The sequence below is a fragment of the Arctopsyche grandis genome, chromosome 5 (assembly GCF_051622035.1).
Source record: "Arctopsyche grandis isolate Sample6627 chromosome 5, ASM5162203v2, whole genome shotgun sequence".
Taxonomy (NCBI): domain Eukaryota; kingdom Metazoa; phylum Arthropoda; class Insecta; order Trichoptera; family Hydropsychidae; genus Arctopsyche; species Arctopsyche grandis.
The window spans coordinates 20,261,032-20,276,137 of NC_135359.1; the positions used below are offsets into that span (position 1 = coordinate 20,261,032).

The 15,106-nt window shown below is 33.1% G+C and overlaps 2 protein-coding genes across 4 annotated transcripts in view; one reads left to right on the forward strand and one right to left on the reverse strand.

The window, feature by feature from the left end:
- Positions 1-808: 808 nt before the first annotated feature.
- The window catches only part of LOC143912203 (uncharacterized), a 166,222-nt gene continuing 151,924 nt past the window's right edge, over positions 809-15,106 (reverse strand). Inside the window, exon 4 of the transcript XR_013260610.1 lies at positions 809-1,221. The gene's annotated coding sequence lies outside the window, so the exon portion shown is untranslated. The remainder of the gene's footprint in view (positions 1,222-15,106) is intronic.
- Positions 3,284-13,788, forward strand: LOC143912186 (protein Aster-B-like). Of its 3 annotated transcripts, none has more exons than XM_077431427.1 (15): positions 3,284-3,437; positions 4,848-4,973; positions 5,077-5,164; positions 8,478-8,820; positions 9,047-9,357; positions 9,642-9,764; positions 9,838-9,964; positions 10,046-10,133; positions 10,203-10,371; positions 10,455-10,565; positions 10,649-10,841; positions 10,915-11,046; positions 11,122-11,398; positions 11,468-11,606; positions 11,688-13,788. In XM_077431427.1, the coding sequence occupies exons 1-15, from the start codon at positions 3,415-3,417 to the stop codon at positions 11,769-11,771; spliced, it is 2,334 nt and encodes a 777-aa protein (XP_077287553.1). In that variant the 5' UTR covers positions 3,284-3,414; the 3' UTR covers positions 11,772-13,788. The 3 variants fall into 3 exon arrangements, with proteins under 3 accessions (XP_077287553.1, XP_077287554.1, XP_077287555.1); XM_077431428.1 differs by having other exon boundaries at positions 10,218-10,371; XM_077431429.1 differs by having other exon boundaries at positions 9,642-9,761; positions 10,218-10,371.

Below are 15,106 nucleotides of genomic sequence, written 5' to 3' on the forward strand. Positions count from 1 at the left end.
ACGATTGTCATAAGATACAAGAAGATCTAGATAGATTCTCTATATATTGTTTAAATAATGATCTTTTTATTAATCTAGAAAAATGCTCTATTTTAAATTTCACTAGAAATAAGTCAATTATTACTAATCAATATCAATTAAATCATTCAATCCTTAACACGTCATCTTCTATTAAGGATCTTGGTGTAATACTCAATGATAAACTAGATTTCTCTGAACATATTTCTTTTATTACCAACAAAGCATTTAAATCTCTTGGATTCCTACTCCGCTCAACAAAACCCTTTAATGATCCTTACGTACTAAAATTACTTTATTTTTCCTTTGTAAGGTCTCACCTTGAATTTGCCTCAATTATCTGGTCACCTTTTTATTTATCCCATATTAATTGTATTGAGAAAGTTCAACTTAAATTTATTAAATCCTTACGCTACCTTTTTCCTACCTATACCCATTCTACTGTTTCCGACATTTTAAAAATCCTTTCTTTTAACAATCTTTCTGTCAGGCGACGACATTCTGATGCTATATTCTTCTTTAAGCTCATAAATGGTTTCCTTGATTGTTCTGATTTACTGAATAAGGTTAATTTCAGAATCCCAGTTCGATACCCTAGACGCGTTGCACTCTTTTCACTTGATCCTTTCAATACTAATTCCCAAAAATATTTTTATCTGCAGCGCGTTTATCGTATGTTTAACGGAGAGCTGAATGAGGTTGATCTGTTTGGTATTTCCCTACATCAATTCAGGTCTAACATCAAGAGAATCTTGACCGATTGATTCATTTTTTCTTCTATTCTATTTTTCCAATATTTCCATTATTTTTATACTTTAGTTTAGTTATGTAATGTGCTATTTAATCATATTATAGCTTTCATTCCTTTCCATTTCATTTGTTTATTTTGTATTTACCTTTTTCATTTGTTTTTTATATTTGTAAATTTCAATTTCTTCTTATATTCTATCTTATAACCTTTTCCAATTATTTTAATACTATAGTTTAATTATGCAATGTACTACATATTTTGTCATGCCTTAATTCTTTACTTTTTAATTTGTTTTCCTTATATTTATCTTTTTCATTTTTGTAAAAATCTATTATTGGACTCGGGTGTTACATATATTATTTATTTACTTTTTGTGTTTTTTATACCTATCTCTGTACATCCTGTCTGTTGATTTTTCAATTAATAAAATAAAATAAAAAATAAAAAAATAACTGTCATACTAACGAGAACTCGAGTGCCAAATATTCCGTATTCGCGATTTTCTTGGCAAAAATTGTCTTTTGGGCAATCGCAATGTGACTAATAATCCAATTACCATCTGATATAAATGCAATGTACTTTGCAGATGAGTTGGCAGTTCTGTACACATTAATAGAAAAAAATGGCCCCAAGGGCAATTTTGGGCTGAATATTAAATTTTGTTTACACTGCCAATATCGGTTGCAAGTGGCGAAAGAAGTCTTTCCATTGACTCAAGATAGATTTAGTGGATTGGCTATGATGGCTATCTAACTTGATATGTGGAATAAATTATGCCTTAAAGAACTCTTATGAAATTTTGTCGAAAAAAAATGAGACGAAAATTTTTCAATTGAAAATTGCTTTATCTACATATGTACGTAGTAACAACAGATTGTAGGAATATAGCACAACTTGTGCTATTCCGAATCAAACCCAGTGATCTCATATATTTCACAACAATACACAAGTCTTTCGATGGCATCATCATCGCTCCTGTACAAACAGGCGGAACTAATCTCGCCTGGAATTAAACGATTTAACTTGATCGTTAAACGAACGACATCCAGACGTGATGTCATCATACAACTACAACACGCGACCTGAAGACAAAGACATCTGCACACGGCACGCATCGAACTACAATGTATATAAACCGACCGCACCAGCTCCAGATGCCAGAGTGAACCTCTGCAGTTCAGCCAGCTCACTTTTCCGAAGCTGAGTGACTAGCTTCTTCGTACATACAATAACTCTTGTATCAACTGAACATAAATAAACGATCCTCTTACAAACACAATAGTGTTTTCATAGGCTGGAATACGGGCAACATATCTTCCCGCGTACTACAAGATTTTTTTTTACGTCAATAATATCTATGTATATTTTATCTGATACAATGTTTCAAATAAGATAACAACAGAACATGAAATTTGATTCAATATACCGAAAGCTTCATCTTAATCTTAAACAGATGTTTAGTACGTGGGACAGGTGTGTTGACCGTGTCCCGGTCTAAGAAAACACCGTTTGTGTTTGTAAGAGGATCGTTTATTTTTGTTCAATTGTTACAATGGTTATTGTACGTACGAAGAAGTTGAGCTTCGGAGAAGTGAGCTGGTTGAACTCTAGAGGTTCACTCTGGTGTCTGGAGCTGCTGCGTCGACTTATATACGTTCTGGCTTGAAGCGTGCCGTGTACAGATGCTTTGTCTTCGTCTTTAAGACACGTGTTTTATCCGTGTGTTGACCTGTTTTCGAGGCACGTGTTTTCAGGACACGTGTGTTGATCTGTTTTCGGGGCGCGTGTTTTATAGCTATGGCATCGTTTGCTTTATACTATGGGGATGAACGAATGAGACGACTGGCATGTTAATGCACGTGTTTATTATATGACAGCTAAAGGCAGAGTGAGTAGTGGCTCTCCGAACCCAGCCGAGTTGGTTCCCACTCGCAGGAAGGCAACCAAACTCGTTCATTTAAGAATGCGGTCGTGTGCCACGTGTAAACGTCTTTCAGGACACGTGTTAAGGTCTGTCCATACCTATCCAGCACAACCCGTATCCTGCAGGTGTCCTGCAAGTGCGGATAGTATTCTTTGGTACATTATATGGACGTATTCATACTCCATTCGCGCATGCGCATTTACGCATTCATGCGCGTCCATATATAATGTACTAAAGAATACTGTCCGTACTTGCAGGATACTTGCAGGATTCGGGTCGTGCTGGATAGGTATGAACAGACCTTTACAGTTTCCTGATGAGATCACTGTTGGGTTTCGTTCGTTTTACGATCGAGCGATGAACTCTTTCTTCTGGAACGGTCAAAGGGGACGTTGCCCTTGAGTTATGCATGTTTGTACAGGAACGATGATGATTGGTGTGAAATGTATGAGATCACTGGTTTTGATCCGTAATAGCACAAGTTGTGTTATATTCCTACAGATGTATCCATATTTGGATCTTCGTATAAATTTAACTTGAAGTTAAATCACCACCCGTTGAAACCAACGGGCACAATAGTAGTAGAGGAATAGATTGCAGAGCGCGCTGTTTGAGAGACGGCCCCGGCGCAGCGGCGGTGACAGCGGGCGGCCGTGGCGATGGGCGCTTAGCCCTCCGCCCCCCGCCCCCGCCCCGCCCCGCCCCGCAGCCCCGCGCACCCATGGCGGCTCCAGCACATCACGTGTATGTCTATGAAGGCTCGACTCGAAGCCCTCGACTCCCCTCACCTCACCTCCCCCCTCCCCACTTCGCCTGCCCTCTTCTCATTTGGTATTTTAATTCGTGCCAATTTCGCAAACCGATTTATTCCCTCCACTTTATTTTCAGGTCATCATTACACAAAGTCATTCCTTTGTTGCTCTCCTTCTGTCAAACGTGTCACTAGAATTGCACATTCACATAAACCATATGAACGATTGTTATCGCAATTTTCGGAAATTAGACCTGCATCAGGTTGCCCAACTGCTCGCCCAATGCTATAGATTTTCATTGAACGATTAATGACAATGAAATAAAACAATTTACTTGTGAATTTCATTATAAATTTTCTTCTTGGAAATACTCGCTATGAGAAATTGGATTAATTGATGAAATAATCAAAATTTACATATACTCGAAATGTTGGAATTATATAAACTTTGCTATTCCGTTTATATTTAGTTATTTTCAGCGCAAGTCTTGAAACAAAAGAAAAATTATAAACGCCAATACTATTGATAACATCTAGAATGTTTTAGAATTTTTCAAAAATATATTTAAATACCAATTTATAATTGAAATAACATCGAATTGAAACAAATATTGTACAATTTGTAAACTACTATCAATAATTTTATTTTTTGCTTATTTATAAATATTCACTATCATTTTGCAAAAATGAAGATAAGATAAACGCATAGATTCATTTAAAAAATAAGATTAAAATGTTCGTTTGTGGCAAAAAAGGGCTACACTGTCTGGTACAAAAGACTTATCTTAAAAATAATCTTATCTTTTTATTATTTACGTAATAGCAAATAAGATGCTTAGCTCGTGTGATTCATAAACAACAAACTGTTATGTAGCAATAAATTGCAAACATGCATTTTAGTGTGTTTGCACTCTCAAATTTGATATACATGCATATGTATGTATGTACACCGAATGATAAATCCTTGATTATGAAATGAACTTCAGTCGAGTATATTTTTATTTCGAGTGCATTATTTTTGAACATGTTTGGTTAATACTTTTAACAATGTGAGTTTTATAATAATGCTAATATAAATAATCATTAAAAATACACCATTTAATCTGTATTCAATATTTGATGTATTTGACATACTGTTATTTTTCTTTTCTATCATTTTTACTCCAGCCATGGATATGGCTCGACCGATATTTTTATCATTGTACTGTGTATTTGTGTCGTTTAAATGAAATGATCTATTTCTTTATATATATATATATATATATATATATATATATATATATATATATTTAAAGATGAACGGATTAATATATTTTTTAATTCTTAGGAGGTGGTCCAGTTATTTTTAATATAAATTGTAAATTTTTTTGAACACGATTTCTATTCGTTTTGTTATTCCTCAGGCGAAAATCCGTGGAAAATATTGTAATATCGTCCCACGATGCTATCGGCCAAAGTATAAGTCATGCGCTCTCATTCTCCGGAGCCATCACTCAGCAGGCTTCTCAACACGTTTCACCCGAACATAAGTAAGTATACTTTTCATTTATTATGATATTAACTAAATTAACCAAATTAATTGTATTTATTATTGAATCGACCGCTTAATTCAAATGCACAAATCATTTTTAGAAGCGTATCCCGTTCACCTTCACCATGCAGACGGTCTACTGGAAACGTTTCGAAGGATAGTGGTGATAGTTCAGTCCATTCAGGCGAGGTGCTGATTTTTCCATTTTAATAATTCATCTATTTATATTTTTTTTATTTAAAATATAATTTTTTTTATACGCGTTTTAAATATTTTTATAGCAACCTTTGACGGGACCTTAATTTGTTTAATCATAAAAGCCTTATTTGGATTAAAAAGTTAACTAATACTCATTTTACAGTAGAGTGGTGTTTTTATACAATTTCATTTTGTCAGCTCGCAAAAACATATATTCTTTATTGTGAGATAATTTTTTTTAAAGCAACTTTTCAATTACTGACTACGAGCCTAATTTTTTTTATTGACTGACTATAGAGCCAGTGCAAATTCATTCGAATGCATTATTGCTTATACGGTACAATAATTACACTGAGCAACAAAATATCACATTTTTAACTTACCGGAGGGGAGACTAATCAACCTTTACTAAGTTTGACCCACTGAATTTGAATTAGACAGTAATTTTTGTTGGTTTAATATTGTTTATAAGATATAAGCATTCAATAAAATAAGCAATTTTTATAGATTTTTAGATTTTGAAGTCTCTAAATAAAAATCTAGTATATTGTTATGCCGAAAGTGAGTATTATAATCAATAGTCAGATATTTTTTCTACTGATTTTGATTTTTTATTGCTTTAAAATACGTATATAATTAAATAGCTAGGGAATTTTAAAAGTCAAATATGTATTTTTTTTCTTTAGCTATTATATACGGGTGACCGTCACCGCACCGAATGTTAAAAAGTCGAAAATGTTCGTTTACCATGCATACATATGAAAAACGGTTAGTATATATATCAGTGGCGTGCGGTAAAAGTCTCTCTCCCCCCGTCGTACATCCTCACTTAATTTGCGCGAGCAGATACAACAGGAACAAGAGGAACAGGCTTTTCCTCCAAAATCCTGCGCGCTCACACATTAAACAAGGCTGTATGACAAAAAGAGAGATACTTTCAACGCTTGCCACTAATATATATTATATATACATAGTACCGTTTACCATGCACCCTTTTTTTTTTGATCTTTCGACTTAAGAAGTTTCGATTTACGATCTTTGCCTTCTGATATTTGCTTTTTCGACCTTTTCACTTTCGCTCTCGTGAGGTAGACCCATATTCATTGGGTCAGTTTTATATTATATCACTACGTTTACAAGGATTGGTTTTCAATCTCAATTTATATATTGTTTTATCTGAATGTACTAATTTGAGCGATTTAAATAATTTTAAATTATATTATGAAATGTTTTAGGATCGCTCTGTAGTGAGCGTGAGCGAGTGAGATCGAATCATGCGCCAGAGTAGAAATCTCCATTCTTCGCCTTGCACTTGCATCATTTTTTAATTCAATTTAAAATCATTTACCTCTCAAATTGATATATTTAGATAAAAAAAATAAATATTGCGATTGAAAATCAATCCTTCATAACGAAATATAAAACTGGCCCAATGGATACATGTATTAAAAAAAGAAAAGAAATGTATAAAAAAAAGTATATTTTTGACTTTTTTTTTGATTTTGCTAGTTTTTTTAAAAAGTTTTTTAAAGCAAAAAAAATCACAATTAATAGAAAAAAACATCAGAATATTGATTTCAATATTAGATTTTGGGTTAAAGACTGCAAAAGTAAAAAATCTGTAAAAATTGCGCATTTTTTTAAACGCTCATATATCTCATAAACCAGAAGAAACCAACTAAAATCAGTCATATTCGAATTCAGTGGGTCCAACTTAGTATAGATTGATTAGTCTCCGTTCTGGTTAATTTTCTTTGTTGCTCAGTGCTAGCGTGCGCCTGGTTTAGCCGGTTCGCGTTTGACCGAAACTCAGAATTTAAAAATTCCTCGTCTGCTTAGTATGCGGGATAAAAAACATATAAACAAAAATGTTTAATACTTATTTTACTAGGTAAAACATTGTCTTAAATATTGATTTTCAAACTTTTTTTTTTTTTAAATATTTTTAAGCTTAAAATTCTATGAATGATCACAATGGTTCTCGTTTATTAAAGATATTAATATATGCACATATGTACATGTATACAAAAAAACATTTTCGTAAATATACAAACACCTGTTCAAGCAGATGAGAAATTTAGAATTTAGAGGATCAGTCGAACGGAGTAGACCCTATAATTTGGTATCAGTATACATACCTTAAATAGAGAAAAATGAGTTTTTAATTGTATAATTTGTTAGAATTGATATTGGGTAAAACCGTTTAAGATAACATTAGTATTTAAAATTATAGTTAAAAATTTTATTTGTCAGTAATGTAGCCAAACAACAAATTAAAGCAATGGCCATGAAGTCTGAAGGATTCGTGTTTGTAAATAAGTATACATAGTCGCCTCGTGTGAGGCGGCTCATTCCTGTCCACGTAAGGATTAACATTATTTTGTGATATGTAATATTAGTGTTTTTAATACTAGACAATTGTTCATTGCAGACACAAAGAGAAAACAAAAAGACGTGTACCTATATAATGCAATCATTTGAATATAACGATATTCCAAAGCGACTGTTGGAATGTGATTGATCACATTATTTATGATAATGCGAGTCTCGTTGTATATAAAACGCTATCGAATTCAAATTCACGAAGAGTCATCAATCAGAAGTACTCATTTCCCATTTCATTTAAATTTTTATGGTGGTGTCGCTTCAATGACAACATAACACTCTAACGCTAGGCAGTGCATATTATTTATTACTTTATCCATGTTTTTTTTTAATGCTATTTTGATTCTTGAAGACGTTGGTTGAATTTGTTCTACAGATGGTTATATTTTCATTATTATTTTAATAATAAATCATTTAATGCTATGGATCGTGGAATTAATTTATGATATAAACCTTTGATTTTTGCATTTCGTCGGGAGTTGGGGCTGTTTGGTGTTGGTTTTCCTTGTTCGACTTCATGAATAATTTTTTTTTTAACTTCAATACATAAAACATTGAAAATAATTTAAATATTTACGAGATTTTGCGTCACTGTCGTATGTTTCCTTCAAGTGACCGATGGATGGAATTGATGCTGTGAGTATTGGTTATTCTTTCAGCTAGTTCGCATACGTTTCTAAAGCGCTCGTATATTTTACGCATCAGTTAAATTTCAAACATCGCAACAGAATGCCACGTAAATCATCAAAACGTTCTGGTCATTTAAAACCATTAAGTTTTATACAAAAAGTGAAATTTACATCGCCCTTATCATTCTTCCATAGGGTATAAGTGTTGCAATTTCGCGCTTATAATACTTTTAGAATGCACGTTAGTGTTGATTATTTGTTGCTAATTATGTGCGTTGATTGTTTTTCAGGGTGATACCGTTCGGTTACGTCGTACGCCTGGTGAATCGTCGTTGACTTCTCTCATTTCTTCTCCGCAGTCGAGTCTTTCAGTTTCGACTCCTCTGCCCGAGCAACCTTCTCTGTTGCCCCTAAATAGATCTGCTAGTCAAGAATGTCAACCCCGCAATGCTAACCAATCGGTGACTTCGCTGTCTGTTACAAATCTAGTTAACATCGGCCAATCTAAACCCCAAGAAAGCAGAACCAAAAAGAAGTCGTGGTACAACGCTCTGTATCCGACATATAAAAGTAGATCTGAAGATTTTAAAAGAATATTTAAAGATGTACCTGATGATGAACGACTTATCGTAGGTTAGCCGAATAATAATAACAAAGATTTGGAGGCAGTTTTGCAAAATGGATCCAACATATATTATAAATACTTTGACAATTACATTTTCGTGGCGTTCTTTTGTATAATTTATAATAAAAGCAAACCAGAAAATTGCTCACGTGGGTTCGATCCATTTGCAGAACCATGTCTATTTAGATACATTTATAAATTGGATAAATTCTGAATGTATTTTTTATTTTATAGACTATTCTTGTGCTGTTCAAAAAGACATTCTGGTACATGGACGTCTCTACGTGTCTCAAAAATATCTCTCGTTTTATGCTAATATTTTCCGATGGGAGACCATACTATCGTTACAGTGGAAGGACGTTTCTTCAATTACAAAAGAAAAAACCGCTCTTGTTATTCCTAATGCTATTTTAGTGTGTACTGATAAGGAAAAACATTTTTTCACGTCTTTTTCTGGACGGGACAAGGCTTATATGATGCTATTTACAATTTGGCAAAATGCGCTTATGGATAAAGCTATTTCAAGTCAGGAAATGTGGCAACTGGTTAGTACTACATTCTTTTATATTTATTTTCACCGCTCAAAATTGGCCATTATTGACAGTAGCGACATCTTACTGAACCGATAAAAACATGAAATAAATATTATCTATGTACATCGAACGTAAGATAAGATTTTTAATGTTTATCGACAATATTCATCTTTTATTATCAGAAACCAAAAAAAAAAAATTGTATCGTATTATCACTTCCTTGAACGCTATTTTGTGGCACTTTTCCAGATTTTGTGATAAAAATATTTTATTTTTTTATTTCATACGTTAAACAGGTGCACAGTTGTTACGGAGAGCAGTTAGGTTTCGATTCGGATGATGAAGAATTTCCTCAAGTTGTCATCGAAGAAGATAAATTATCAGGAATACAATTGTCAGCTGATTCCGTATCTGAAGTAGTAATATACATCATTCGATATTCATTATTAAATACCTTTGTCGTATTTTTTCATTGATGACCTAATTTTTCAGGAGTTTCGAGATCAGAGCGTATTACATTCGAACGTGTCCGCGTCTAACGACCATTCACCGAATCCCTTCTCAACTAATCTCCCACCCGGCACGCTGGCGGCTTCGGTACCAGCCCATTGGGCCCGCCGTAAGTGTTTTTGTTTAATCATTTGCGTCCACGTCTCTCAAGCTGCACAAATAATCGTAATTTTGTTTACCTTCGATACAGCAACAAACGGCGGCTTCAACGGTGGGGGTGATACTTTGCCTACGGACATGTCCGACACTACTGACAGCGAGGCCGACAAGCCGATGAGGTAAATGTTTTATGTTGTAATGCGATTGTGTTAGTTTTAAGTTTAAATTTTGCGGTTGATAAATTTTAGCTTTAATCACGATAGTCATGCAACGCAATGTACTGATCCTCACGACGGCCGGAAGATGATGTTCCAAGAGATCAACCTTCACATCGATCAATTGTTCACTATGCTGTTTACGAATTCAAAATTTTACGTAGAACTTTTAGCTGCTAGAAAAACGACTGATTTAGTTCAGGTTTTTATTGCTTTTTTTTATCAATTTTTGTAATAATAAATTTGCATTTGTGGAATTGATAGCAATATTGATAAAATTTATAGGGAGCTTGGAAACATGATACTGAAACAGGATTGAAATGTCGTACAGTTAATTTTACTTTGTTGTTGGGACAAGCAGTAGGGCCTAAGACGACTCAAGTTACTGAAACTCAGGTATCAAAAACGCACCAGGCACCAATAATACAAACTGAAAATTTATTTTAGTATCGCATTATCAAAAATTATTGTATTTTTAGGTTATGCTCGCATGCACAAGACCAGGTCATTTATACTCGATTGATGTCACTTCTTGTAATGCTGGCGTTCCATATGCAGATTCCTTTACAGTCGGCGTTCATTATTGTCTACAAAGAGTTTCTGAAAATGTCACGAGTCTTCAAGTGTTCGGCTCCGTTAAATACAAAAAGAGTGTTTGGGGTATTGTTAAAAGTAAGTTTTTTTTTTAAAAGTAAGTTTCCAGTTTGGCGAATGTGTGTATGGCTAATTGGTGTATTTTTTTAAGCATTTATTGAAAAGAATTGTTGGCAAGGCCTAGAAGACTATTTTGAATGTTTTTCAAAAGCTCTCCATGCAGAGGTTGAAGATGAAAGGGGACCATTAAAGAGGAAAAGCAGACGGAGACGCAGACTTCCCGGTACATTCTCAAAATTTTAAATTGTGTTTAAAGCATTCTTTTTTTACAACTAATCGTGTTTTTTTTTTTAATCAGGTTTGCCACGTGAATCTGAATTGGGTAATATCACCGCATCTCCCATGCACAGGCCGTTGCAGTCGCGGAAATCATTAACCGGTAACTCGTTACATGGAGGTTTGCCGATTGCATCGTCGATCGTTTCATCGTCTCGCCCCACGTGGCTAGTGTTAATCGTACTTTGTATACTTATTATAATCAACGGTGCTCTATATTGGCGACTGTGGAGATTGGAGGGGGGATCTCAGGGATTTTTCGATAATATTGCTGATAGTTTACATGGCAACATAATGAGGTATGTATTGGATCTTTAGAGCAGTGCGATATATCATCGTTGTTAGTAATGTTTGGTATTAATTTTTAGCAACACGGATAGTAAAAGTCCATCGCCTGAGCTGATAAATGAATGGTCCAAGTTGTTGAAAGATCAATCGTCATTCCATGTAGAAGAATTAGATCGATGGAGGAAAGCTCTCAACGATGCAATTACACTATTGAAACAGGTGTGCATTATATATATTTTAATATAATAATACAATATATTTTATAATATGGATATGTATTTATTGAATTTATCTTTTCAGACTGAAGCTGCTCTCGCCAATTTGCAGCTCGTCGTAAAACCCTCTTTAGAAAATTCTAGGTCTCTACCACAAACAGATTTATAATGTAGCACATTGAACTAATATAAATTGTCTTTTTTATACAATGGTTGTTCCAAATGATTTTCGATTTTGTTGAAAACTTAACGATTTTACATTTGTGTAGTGGTATTTGAATTTGTAATTATTGTTAATATTTATAAACGTATTTATTTTAGATTGCTATGTAGACTAATGGTTAGAGTTGATAGTATGTAATGATATTCCTTTCTCTTGCAACTAAGGATCAATTTAAATTGACAGAAAAAGCTCTATTGTCACTACAATATGGAGTTTTGAATTTGAATTAATCACGTTGCGTAACTGTTTTCCTAAATGACACACTCCTCATACTTTTAAGAGTACTTGCAACGATCTTTATCTTAGGAACTCCCAATTTTTTAATATAACTTGGGGTTAACACCAGGGAAACAGTTGATTATCCTAGATAATATGCAATAAGGTTGTCTGAGAATAATTGCAGGACAGGTGTGAGTAGCGTGGAATTTCTAAAGTGCAGATCTTTCCATTCTTGGTAATATTTAAGATTTGAGTGCTTTGTAGAAACTTAAGAATTGTGATGGTATTTTGTAGTTTGAAATATATATTATATAAATGTTTGTGATAAATCAGCACCGTTGAATTTACAGTCAACACAATTCTTCCAAAATATACCTAATATGCATATACATATGAGTGGTATTGCAATGATTTAAGTTTGTCTTTAAGTATTCGAACTAAACGTATTAGAATCTTGCCAGTTGTATTTCCTTGTATGTACATATAATATTTTGTCCTCATTTTATACTTATTAAATACATATGTATTTATTATATTTATTTATACCTACGTATATGAAGCTCTATAAATTCTATTATAACCTTGAATGCAAAGCATTTGTGATACATTAATAAAAATAGCCAAAGAATTTAATACTAATCATTTTCATCCTTCCAATCAAATTTAAGCAATCGAGTTGATTATGTAGTACATGTGTGTATGCATTGTTACATCATACACTTTTTTTCTTTTAAGTCAGTATTAATCTAATGTACATATACGTTTTGAGAACGGTTAATATCCACGGTTTTTTTCATTGATTGTCATTATAGTTTTGCTACAGTAGTAAATTATATATTGAAGTTATGAAATATTCTCGTTGATGTATTATTCCTTAAAAAATTAAAGCTTTGATGTTGAGCTTAAAAAAAAACAATATATATACAATACAGTAAATTGAAAAACTAGCTCTATTCGATATACATACATACATAGAACAAGAAAAATAATATCATTTTGGTTTTATTTAAATGATTATTTTATCATTCCATTTTTTATGTCAGTATTTATTCGATAAATTATAGCGCAGTATATTTGTGGTTGCATGCAGGCATTTCTATCATCGAACTCGTTAAACAGTTGAAAGTCTTGAGCACAAAATGAAACTATTCCAAACCATTAAAGGTTAATTTGTAAATATCCCACATTCGACTTTAATTTTACATACATATATATGTATACTTTTTTAATCCATTATTGTAAATTATGAAGTTTACATATATAAGGTGTAAATCAATTATTGTAAAACATGTCAATAAACCTGCAATGTGATGCACCACGGTGCGAACTGTGCTGTTGTTCACTGTGGCTAATTTTAATTGAACAAATCACAAGTTTATAAATTGTGTGCAATTTTCTTGTCAATGGTGCAATATTCTATTTTAATTTTATATAGAATGTTTATATTTTATATGGCACATTTTTTAAATGTCGTAACTGTCACAAATATGTTTTTTGTCCTCGCTTTATGTAATAAATTCCATATTCATTCATTTCCAGGCGTGTTGATATAATATTGTGCATATTTTTCCATATGTTCTACTAAAAATATATACATATGTAGAACAGTTTGCCCAATTTACACATGTAATATTTGGCTACAAATAGTACCCTAAGTTTTCAATTTTTATGTTAAGTTTCGATGGTTCCTTCCTTATGTAAATAGTGCATTTGCTAATAAATTATTTAGACAATTCAGTCACTAATTTGCAGTTGTATTATTTTCCCCACAATGCTACGTGTTTGCAGTGACTATTTTAAGCATTAAATTATACTTATTTGAATTATTAAAATAGTTTAGCCTGTTATTCTATATTGGTGGTTCCAGCAGGCTTTGCTCGGTATTTGTAATACAAAACGCTTAAACATGGCTAATCTAATAGTTGATTCAATTGTTTTTTTATTGAATTCATTTGAATAAAAAAATGAATATTTAACGATAGCCAATCAGAAATGAATTACACACACTTAACACTTTGTGATCGGGTAGGTCGCGCGGCCGCCTGAAAGGCGAAAGCGGGCATGTTTTCGCGATATTGCGGTTTACTCTCAATACTCGCTAAAATCCGTATAACTCTCGAAGTTCTCATTGTATTTAAATAAAATTTTTGATTTGTACTCACCAGTATCTGCAGATTATATTTATGAACACCACAACACAAAAAAGTTTTATTTTCACTTGTAAATACGTATTGTTTTATAGTTTTAAAGTTTTAATTAAAAAATGGCTTATAACATAAATAATAGTTCTATACAATGTTTAAAAATGATAATTAATAGTTTACGCGTGTATGATATCTATCAAAGCAGGTACCTTTATGAAGTGGAACGTTACAGAACTCGCAAAAGTATCGGGTTTCACTGCGTTACACACACGACATAGTCGAGTTGGATATTTTTTTGTGCCGCTTGTCATTATGGGCCGTAATTTATGACTTCGTAAATCCATAGATAATCTTAGGGGATGGTCCTTTGTCGGTGCACGCTTCGTTGGTACTGGTGGTGGTGCAGGTGCATTGTCTGCAAGTGGCATTGGTGTATTACTAGTACTACAATGTGCTACTGGATCGATGGTATCATTTATGATTTGTTGGTTTATCCAACTCCGTGCTACAGCTAACAAAAACAATTTGTATTTAATTTTTTTTGAGTTCATGGTATTGTAAACTCTATATGAATTGAAGAGAGCACAATTCATTAGGTACATGACCGTTCTCTTTGTCCATTTCGTCGTTTTACGTAATATGGAAAAGTATGATAAATATTGGTCTGCACGATCCACCCCCTTCATGTATTTGTTGTATTCTGTAATGCAATTTGGTTTCATTATCTTTTCTCCAGTTTTTATATTTATTTTTTTCGTTACGGCAAATTGAGCAGAATGAATGGTGGAAATCATTCTTACGTCCTTTTTGGACTTCCACACTTGAAGAAGAATATCCTTTTTTCTACGGAAAGTCATTTCATTCTTTTGTAGTTTTACGACCCGTAAATCTGCTGGAAGACCTCTATTGACTCTAATT